This window comes from Aegilops tauschii, chromosome 7, assembly GCF_002575655.3.
Source record: "Aegilops tauschii subsp. strangulata cultivar AL8/78 chromosome 7, Aet v6.0, whole genome shotgun sequence".
In the NCBI taxonomy this organism is placed as follows: Eukaryota; Viridiplantae; Streptophyta; class Magnoliopsida; order Poales; family Poaceae; genus Aegilops; species Aegilops tauschii.
The window spans coordinates 459,667,749-459,678,650 of NC_053041.3; the positions used below are offsets into that span (position 1 = coordinate 459,667,749).

Consider the following 10,902-nt stretch of genomic DNA (forward strand, 5'->3'; position numbering starts at 1 on the left):
GCTGCTTCCAGTGGATAGTTGTGCTTGTTGGCCCTCAGCCTCTTAAAGTGTGCTAGTTGTTACTATATATGCTAAGTATGTAGATACGGACCATATGGTTGTTGGCCCTTAGCCTCTTAAAATGTGATAGTTGTTACTATGTTAAGTATGTAGATGTGGACCATATGGTTGTCAAAACAGTGTTATGAAGATCCTCCTTTTGTCGAATAGTGTAACCACTATATATATGTTAATCAAATGTTGTTACCCAAGTTCATAAATTTTCATGGAAAGTATTAGTATCGTACACAGTTCATTGAGTTTAAGCGTGTGCCCGATGTCCAGAAGGCATTTGCATATTAACTGTCCATATTGCAAATTCACACTATGTTAACATAAGGAAATGTATGTGTAACATACTAATCATCGCTCACGAGTACTCTCAGACGCATCGTGTGCGATACTCCTAGCCACCGCAAGCAACTAGTTTGCATTTTTCAAAGTTTTTTGTATACACAGAATCACACACAAACTAACTGTATTGACCATCTGTGTTGTAATTTCTCATCCCAAATAGTTCATCCGAGTCAGCTGTTTGCCACGTATCACACACATCTTGTTTACACGGCTCATTTGTGTTCTTTTGGCTCATCGCAAACAGTTCATCCATGTGAACTGTATGCCGCATATCACACACATCTTGTTAAGTTGAACCGTTTCTGTTGTGTTCCCTAATCGAAAACAGTTCGTCCGAGTGAACCTTATGCCGTATATCGCACACAAACTGATATGGCTGCCCATTTATGTTGTTCTACCTCATCGCAAACAGTTCAAATGGATTAACCGTGTGTCCTGCATAGCACACACATTGATATGGCTCCCGTTTCTATTGTTCTGCCTCATCGCAAACTGTTGGAATTGATTAACCGTGTGCCCTGCATCGCACACGCAACTAAAATCTAAACCATGTTTGATGGCTCCGCCATCGCAAATGTTTTGCACCTTTTTTGAAGGGTTTTTTACACAACCGTTTGCGATTATTGCATCGCACACAATTTCGGCAAAGGGTCTCTGATCGTAGTGTCGCGTTAGCAGTATCCTGCAGTAGTGCAAGCTGAATTGCTATTGAATAATATACTAAGTAATGAAAATGATTGGACACTTTCTAAACCAACACCGAAGCCAACTCCGAAGAAAAGGGGTATTCTATTTCTCAGTCCTGAAGATATGCAAGAGGCAAAGAAATCTATGAAAGAAAAAGGTATTAAAGCTGAAGATGTTAAGAATCTACCACCTATTGAAGAAATACATGGTCTTGATAACCCGACACACGTAGTAGAGGTAAACTCTCTCCGTAGGTCTGATGAAGGTGATATTCCTCATAATAAGTCTGCTAGACAATGCTTTGATGAGTTTGATAATTTATTGTTAAACAAGAGAACTTCAATGCTTATGTTAGTAGACAATTGAAACGTAATGCTTACATGCTTGATCACGTGAGTAATTATATGAGTAGAACTATTAGTGATCTTAAAGTTATTAGTAAACATGCTTCCATGGTTACAACTCAAGTAGAACAAGTACTTAAGGCACAAGATGACTTGCTTAATAAGTTGAATAGTAAGAATAATGATAATGTTGTTAGGGTTATGACTAGAGGTGGTAAAATGACCCAGGAACCTTTGTATCCTGAAGGTCACCCTAAGAGAGTTGAGCAAGATTCTCAGAGAACTAATACTGATGCATCTAGTCCTCGTACTAAAAAGAAAAAGAAAACCGATAGGACTTTGCATGCTAGTGAACCTGTTATAGATACACCCGAGAATCTCAATGATATTTCTATTTCCGATGCTGAGACACAATCTGGTAATGAACATGAACCTAGTGTTAATGTTAATGATAATGTTCATGTTGATGCTCAACCTAGTAATGATAATGATGTAGAGATTGAACCTGATGTTGATCCTGATAACCCACAATCAAAGAATCAACGTTATGATAAGAGAGACTTCATTGCTACGAAACATGGTAAAGAAAGAGAACCATGGGTTCAGAAACCCATGTCGTTTTCTCCTAAGCCATCCAAGAAAAAAGATGATGAGGATTTTGAGCGCTTTGCTGAAATGATTGGACCTATCTTTTTGCGTATGCGTCTGACTGATATACTTAAAATGCCACCTTATGCTAAATATATGAAGGATATTGTTACTAATAAAAGAAAGATACCAGAAGCTGAAATTTCCACCATGCTTGCTAATTATACTTTTAAGGGTGGAATACCAAAGAAACTTGGAGATCCAGGAGTACCAACTATACCATGCTCCGTTAAAAGAAACTATGATAAAACTGCTTTATGTGATCTTGGAGCCGGTGTTAGTGTTAGAGCATCTCCAACAGTCGCGCCAAAAGGCGCGCGCGCGCGTGGTAAACTGAGTTTTTAGCGCGCGGGGGACGTTCTCGCGCGCTCCAGCGGTGGCGGGAAAATAGCGCGCGCGGGAAAAGGTGGCAGCTCGCGCGCTATTTTTGGCGCACCGCTTCCGGCGCGCCTTTAAATTGCGGCGCTCGCCACGCGGTTATTCCACACTCTCTCTTCCTCTTCCGCCGCCACGCGCGCCTCCCCCACTTCCTCGTTGCTTCCTCGCCGCTCCAGCGCCCCGCCACGGACGCGCCATCATGCCGCCGCGCCGCCGAGGAGCGTTGGGCTACCGCGGCGTCCGCCAGCGCCCCAACGGCTGGTACTACTCCGAGATCCGGTCCGGCGACGTCCGGCTCGGCCTCGGCACCTTCGAGACGGCGCACGAGGCCGCCCGCGCGTACGACGTGGCGGCGTGGTGCCTAGGCAGGTCGCACCTGCAGATGAACTTCCAGGACGTCTACACGCTCCAGCAGGCGCTGGACGTTGCCCCTCCGCCTCGTCTTATCACGAACCAAGACCGTGCGGAGCACGCTGAGCGGCAGCGCCGCCTCCTCGTCGCTGAGGAGGACGAGTGGGCCATGGCGGAGTGGCGCCGGCGCCACCCGGAGGACGTCGCCGACGAGCAAGCCTACTGGGCGGAGCAAACGGCAAAGCGTCGCGCGGAACGGTTAGACAGGCGTCAGCGGAAGGCCCTGGCGTTATCGCAGTGCGAGATCGTTGAAAATGGTGGGCAGTCGATCTTTTCGGCTAATGATCCTCGTTGGGACGACATGTGGCTCGATACCTCGGACCAGACCAGCGAGGATGACGATGATGATGATGATGACGACTCGGAGTAGGTTGTAGTTGCATTGCACTATCTAGTAGTTTTTTTATGTCGTTGGATCGTAGTTTTATCTATTCATGCTGTGAAACTATGTGAAATATCTATGTATCATTTTTATCTATGAATTTTTATTTAGTATCGTTTTTATTTAAAAATATGTACGCGATGTTCGGCTGCTGGAGCTACGCGCGCGCGCTGCATTTTAGTGCAGCTGCTGGAGCTACGCGCGCGCGCTAAATTTTAGCGCGGCTGCTGGAGCCAGCGCTGCCCGCCGCGCTTTTCCAGGCGATGGGCGCGCTGCAAACTGCTTTTTAGCACGCCGCGCGTTGGGCGGCTGTTGGAGATGCTCTTACCCGTCACCAACGCTCCAGCTGCCCGCTCATTTCATTCTGAGTTATTTCTTTTTCGCCTCTGATTTCTCATGTCTGATTCTTTTTCACCTCTGATTCTCAGTCTTTGGGTTAATTCGTTTTTGTGCCGAGGACCTCTCCCATGTAATCAGTTGAAGGGAGCAAGGTGGGAAGAAAACTCGAACGTAATCAAACGCACGGCCAGACAGAGTTCTCACATGCGTGCCGGCTGAAAATTCTGTTGTTTCTGCCATAGGACGTGGCGGCGGGTTAAATACTACAACATGTAGGGTCTTTTTTATAAAAAATGAAACATTTTCTCTCAGACATTCACTTAAAATCGTACTGCGGGTTCAATTATCGAAAAATACAAGGACGTTTTTGCAAAAAGTGCGCGACGACGGACGAGTGGACGACCAGAAGCACTGCGTTAATAGGGACTGCGGGTTGATTTTGCAGAAACAGAGGGACTTTTTTGTCAAATTGGCAACAACGTACGACCAGAAACCCTATGTGCTTTATTATTAGGTAGAGATTTAACAAAAAAATACGAAAATACCTTGCTGCACTTTTATTTATTTGCGATGTTTATTCAACCTATTACAATTTTCTCCCGTCCACGCACCAATTTCTTGCGCCATTACCCGAAAGGGATTGACAACCCCTTTAACTCGTCGGGTTGCAAGGTGTTGTTGTTTGTGTATAGGTGTTGTTTACGTTGTGTTGCTTGGTTCTCCTACTAGTTCGATACCTTGGTTTCATAACTGAGGGAAATACCTACCGTCGTTGTGCTACATCATCCCTCCCTCTCCGGGGAAATACCGACGTAGTTCCAGCTGCCATCATGGTCCATGACGCCGGCCTGCGGCATGGCAGCGTGGATCGTCTCCACACGGTGTTAGTGACTGGCTGGTGGGCGGCCGCCGTCGAAGCCAGCTACGACTCTCAGTACGACCAGATGATCGTTCGCACCACCAACAGGTTCACCGTCGTCAAGAAGCCCGCGGACGACATCGCCGTACTCCTCCAGCCCGCGCACCCGGGCTCCTCATTGCCTGCCACCCTAATCGGTCTCCATGGTCAGAACCTCTTTCAAGCACTGGTGGCCCTGCGACTGCCCGCCGACGCCATGAAGAATGTCCACCTGGAGGTCGCGCTCGCCGCGAGGCGCCTCGCCCTGCAAGAAACCATAGACCTACACATCCATGTGTACGAGCGAATCGTGTACATAGGTATCTACAAGGACAGTGAGGACGCTACAACGTTGGCCTTCTTCAACCGGCTGGAAGCCTTGGATGCCTTAGCTGAGAAGCACCTTGACCTCGCCACAAAAGCCGCCGCTCCTTAGCCGCCGGATGGTGGCCTGGCACACTGAGTTGAGGAGGAGGAGGTCGTATGTTGATGGATGCTTCTTTCTTCTTGCCTCATGTAACCACCACTGCGATTGCATCATCGTGGCCTTAAATCTTATTGTGCTATTGCATCTCGTTCTAGTCAATACAGACATGTGCGATCCCTTTGCTTAATTATATGCATCGCTGTAACTAGTACTCCATCCGTCAATTTATAAGTTGTTCTGACAGTGTTTGGGGCCGGCGCACGATCACGCACGTTCGTGTGCATTCGGCTGAACCGTAAGTTGAACCATTTATGTTCTCTTCCCTAATCAAAAACAATTCATTCGACTGAACTGTATGACGTATATCACACACACCTTGATCTGGCTGACCGTTTCTGTTGCTTTCCCTAATAGCAAACAGTTCATCGGAGCGAACCGTATGCCGTATATCGCACACGCATTAATATGGCTGCCCGTTTCTGTTGTTCTGTCTAATCGCAAACAGTTTGTGTGGATCAACCGTATGCCCTGCTTCGCACACGCAACTAAAATCTGAACCATGTTTGATGCATCCGTCATCGCAAACGTTTTGCACCTTTTTTGAAGGGTTTTTTACACCATCGTTTGCGATTATGGCATCGCACATTAGTTTCGTTGAACGGTCTCTGATCGTAGTGTCGCATTAGCAGCATCGTGCAGTAGTGCCCGTTCATCAAAGGTGTGTGGATCATGAGCATACGAAGTAATTTTAATCAAGGATGAAGTATCAAAATGATTACATATTTTGTTTTCTTGAGTATAGGATCACGCACTATTAAGAGGGGATCGATAGGGTTAGTAAAAGACTTGCCCTTGCCACAAACCTCCTTCCAAAAAAATTCTTTAGATCTATCACTGTGTTCTCTGGCATGTTCTCTCTCTGGCCCTGCCGGATGTCCGGGCTTCACGCCGGATGTCGGGGCCGCACGCCGGATATCCGGACCCAGCTATCTAGAGAGCACTTTGTGTTGATGTTGTCTTCCGGATGTTCGGCCCTCTATGCCGGATGTCCTGTCTCTCCATGGGCCCCGGATTTCTGGGCTCCCTTGCCGGACGTCCGGCTTGTGCTATCTAGAGGGCTATTCGATTTGGTGAACTTGCCGGATGTCCGGCCATGTGCCGGATGTCTGGGCTTTCCTGATATGCCGGATGTCTGGGCTTGGCCCCGGATGTCCGGCCCCTCTGTTTTTTCCTTTGCTTTAGCTCTGTTATTTTAGTGCCTTGCCACGCCGGATGTCCGGCCCCTTGCCCGGATGTCCGGCCTACCCGTACTTGCATTACAACGGCCACATTTGGGCTCACACTATATATAGCCCTCCTCCCCCACGGGAGAGGGTTGACCATTCACTTTGAACAAACCCTAGAACGCATTTCACTCTCTCTCTCTCACTCTTCCACACCAAATCTTAGATCCCTAAGGGATTTGAGAGCATTTGAGAGAAGTAGTCCAACCAAGTGATAGATCCACTCCTCCTTCTTTGCACCAAAGGAATTCGTGATTTGAGCAAGTCTTGAGCTTTTCCCCATCGTTCTTCTTACTCTTGGAGGTTGGAGACTCCTAGGCGGTAGGAGTCTTTCGGAGAGGAATCGATCATTGTGATTACCCCTGGAAAAGTTTGTGAGGGTTTGGAGACCACCCCAAGGTCTACCACTAGTGGTTGAGAAACGCCTTAGTGGTGTTGTCTCAAAGGGAGAATAGGGTGAGCCTTCGTGGCGTTGGTGTGCCTTCGTGGTAACATCCACCTCTCTAACAATGACCTAGCTTCCCTCCAAGGAAGTGAACATCGGCATACATCCTCGTCTCCCGGAGTTGTGGTTATCCCTAACCCTAACTCTCTACTTGTGGTTACTTGTCTCTTAGCACTTATTTATATCATAGTGTGCTTGCTTACTCACCTATTTGTGTTACTTGTTAATCTTGCTTAGCTCCTACCATTATACTTGCAATTGTTAGGTCACTTTCACATTCCGCATTATTGCCTAAAATTGCTAAGTAACAATTAAAATTTGTAATTGTACCTATTCACCCCCCCCCCTCTAGGTCCATCTCGATCCTTTCAGACGGTGCTCCCGGTTTCCTTTTGTTTTGAATGATTGCCCTGCGTAGAGGCGGCATTCTTAGAGGCCGCTTCCGATGGAGTGCGGCTTGCTAAGCGCCGATCCTATGAAGCACATTTTAGTGTGAGGGGTAGGGTGCAAATATGGGCTCCTTTTTTAGGAAGTTTCCCGAATACTTACGACGGAGAAAGGGAAAAGGCGCGGGTAGTCGGCTGTAATTGCCACCTCCAAGCCGTCAAGGCTTGCTTGATAAAATACTCCATCATCAAACTCTATGTATATATCCGGATCCTCGCGGAAGCCGGAGTCTTCATTGCGAGCATAGTCCTCTGGCTGTGGGGAGGGGCAATGAATGTTCTTAACCATCTTCCTCCATGACTGCTTTAAGACAACAGAGACAATTTAAATAGCATGCCTCGATAACGAGGTAGCATAGTGCCGATAATCAAAAACTTACCCATTCAATGGGGTTGTACATGGAAAAACCTTCCCAACAATTTAAACAGAGGAAGTCTTCTTTCTCCCCCCTGTAAAGATCGGCCGGGATTATAGCTAGTTCGTCTGGGGTATCCGGGCCCTTACGCCTATAATGAGATGCATCGTCCTCCCCGTTGTAACACCATAAAGGGGTTTCCTTGGACTGGAGGGGCTGGATACATCACTTTATCGCAATGGCCATGACTTCGATTATCGGGAGTCCGGAATGAGCAAGTAATCTGACCTTGCTGACCAGCCTCATTACTTCCACGCTGTCTTCTTCTTTGGGACTCCGGGGGTGCCAATTAAGGCGTTTCTTCAAGGGAGCGCTAGAAAATTTGGGGAGTCCGCGCCGAACTGGGTCCGGAAGGGGAACATCTTCAATGTAAAACCATTCCAAAGACCATTCTTGGGATGCCTCCTTGGGGGTTCCGATAGGGTAACCTGATCCGGCTATGCGCCATACTTCGACGCCGCCCACTTCAAATATGGAACATCCTCGATGACGAGGGACAAGGCAAAAGAACTTTCTCCATAGTTCAAAATGAGCCTCGCAGCCCAGAAACAGTTCGCAGAGAGCGACAAAACCCGAGATGTGCATAATGGAACCTGGGGTGAGGTTGTGCAGCTGGATCCCATAGAAATCCAGCAGACCCCTGAGAAAGGGGTGGATCGGGAATCCTAAGCCCCGCAAAAGAAACGAAATGAAGCACACCCTCTCCTCCTTATTGGGCTTGGGGAAATTCTCTGCTAGCACATCATTACCAATCGAGGCCAATCCCGCTGGCACAGAGACTTGATCTGCGAGAGGGAGATATCCTTGCGTCTGAAGTCTAATCAACTGAAGGTGAGACATGGAGCAGCTTCGCCAGTCACCTTCTTGAGGGCCATGGGGGCGCGAAGAAGAGCTACGAGCGCTGGCCATGTTTGAAGTTTTCCGTGGCTAGTTCTGATGATCTCTACGCGATGTGGATGGCATTTGGGGATCTGACCTCTTTATATAGATACCACCCATGTGTGGTCAGGGGCTTGTTTGTAAAAAAAATATTATGGGCCGTTCGCATTCGCCCGGTGCATGGAAATCGAGGCGACGACAGAGAGGAATCATAAAGGCAGAACGTGAAGATCATGACCGGACTGTCGTCCGTCCGAAGTATGATGAAGAACCTACCTTGCAAAGCCGAAGACATAAGCCGGGTCGTCACTGAAGGCAAGTTCGGGGGCTACTGAGGGAGTCCTGGATAAGGGGGTCCTCGGGTGTCCGGCCTACACGATATGTGCCGGATTGATGGGCCGTGAAGATAGAGTCGAAGATTATCCCCCGTGTCCGGGTAGGACTCCTGTATGCGTGAACGGAAAGTTTTGGTGTCCAGATGTATTATTCCCTTCCTCTGCAAACCGACTTTGTACAACCCTGGGCCCCTCCGGTGTGTATATAAATCAGAGGGTTTAGACTGTAGAGGCTATCAGAATTTTCATAGGCTAGATAACTAGGGTTTAGCCATTACGATCTCGAGGTAGATCAACTCTTGTAACCCCAATACTCATCGAATATAATCAAGCAGGACGTAGGGTTTTACCTCCTTTAAGAGGGCCCAAACCTGGGTAAACATTGTATCCCCATCTTCCCTTGTTACCATTAATCCTCAGACGCACAGTTCGGGATCTCCTACCCGAGATCTGCCAGTTTTGACACCGACAAGAGGTGCTCTGTAATGGGTTCAATCTTGCGGTGTTCTATATCCCAGCGAAAGAAAGGGACAAGACACGTATTTGTATTGTTGCCATTAAGGATAAAACAATGGTGTTTATTCATATTAATTGGGTTTAATTTGTCTACATCATGTCATCTTGCTTAAGGCGTTACTCTGTTTGTCATGAACTTAATACCCTGGATGCATGCTAGATAGCGTTTGATGGGTGGAGTAATCGTAGTAGATGCAAGCAGGAGTCGGTCTACTTGTCTGGGACGTGATGCCTATATACATGATCATTGCTCTGGATATCGTCATAACTATGTGCTTTTCTATCAATTACCCAACAGTAATTTGTTCACCCACCGTATGTTATGTGCTCGAGAGAGAAGCCTTTAGTGAAAACTATGGCCATCGGGTCTACTTTTATCATATATAAAAACACAAAAATACCTTGCTACAATTTTATTTCTTTTATATTGTTTGCAATTTATATTATTACCTACCACTACGAGATTTCGTCCTTGTAAGTAACCTCCGAGGGGATTGACAACCCCCTTGTTCGCGTTGGGTGCAAGTATTTGCTTTTCTGTGTGCAAGTGCTGCTAACGAGGTTCTATGTGGTTCTCCTACTGGATTGATAACCTTGGTTCTTAACTGAGGGAAATACTTATATCTGTTGTACTACTTCATCATCTCCTCTTCGAGAAAATCCCAACGCAGCTCAGAAATAGCAGCGACCTAATGCGATAAGAGCATCCACATCCCGACTAGGCAAATCTAGGCCCTCAAAAGCCCGCGGACACGCTCAGACGCGCCCACAGGCACTGACCGATCACTCCTCAAATCGCGTTGTCCACATCCGTGTATCTCATATCCGGTCCCCTATATCCATACTAAAGCATGCAAGGACGAAACTATGTAGATCAGCAAAGGACATAGAAACGGACACCGGGAAGCATACGTTCACCAAAATATCACGAACGGATGTTCAAAGGACCGCCAAAGTTCATATAAACGACGAACAACTTCAAACTACATCTAAACTTGAAATTAAATTTAAGAAAGCGGATCTTCACCACCTGCGGGCCGGCCATTTCGCCCCTGGTCGACTGCGCAGCTATAGCCATTGGCGGCTGGTGGATGATCGTCCGATTCGTCGGACGAGGAGCCGTCGGAGAAGGAGGAGGAGGAGACGGTGATGAGGCCCTTGAGGCGCCGAACGGCCCGGTCCTGCTGGTGCTTGAGCTTCGCCAGCCGAGCTGCCTCATTGCCTTCTCCTTGGCCTCGCGCTCGGGCTGCTCAATGGCCAACCGAAGAGCCTTTGCGTTCTTCCGGCGATAGACCCATGCGACGAGCCATTCGTCCTCGTCGGGCTCCGCTGGTAATCTGCGGCGGCGGCAGATAGAGCTATCTGCCGCGGCCCTCTCCCTTGCCCGCTGCTTGTCGCGGCGGGCAGCGCACGCCTCCGACTCCGGGGTGCGCGTCTGGGCCAACAAGGCAGACACAAGCACCCACCGCTGCCCGCATGAGGGAGCAGCAGCCGGTAGGGGCAAGGGATGACGTGGGGGAGGCGCGGACTACGGAGCCCATGCGGAGCAAAGCACGGGCCGGGAGGAGCCAGCGCCGGCGTCCTCGCTGCATCAGCGGGGGAGAAGGCGGCCGATCCGGAACTGCCACCCGTGTCCACCTTGGACCTCTCGGGGGCAATGTGGAGGGTCAGC

The 10,902-nt window shown here is 48.4% G+C and overlaps 1 protein-coding gene across 1 annotated transcript; it reads left to right on the forward strand.

Annotated features, from left to right (window-relative positions):
• Positions 1 to 2,652: 2,652 nt before the first annotated feature.
• Positions 2,653 to 3,234, forward strand: LOC109760033 (uncharacterized). Its single transcript, XM_020318870.1, has one exon. The coding sequence runs from the start codon at positions 2,653 to 2,655 to the stop codon at positions 3,232 to 3,234; it is 582 nt and encodes a 193-aa protein (XP_020174459.1).
• The last annotated feature ends 7,668 nt before the right edge of the window (positions 3,235 to 10,902 follow it).

Excerpts from the sequence above, each read along its gene's own strand:
- LOC109760033 (XM_020318870.1), top strand. The coding sequence starts at position 2,653 with ATGCCGCCGCGCCGCCGAGGAGCGTTGGGCTACCGCGGCGTCCGCCAG.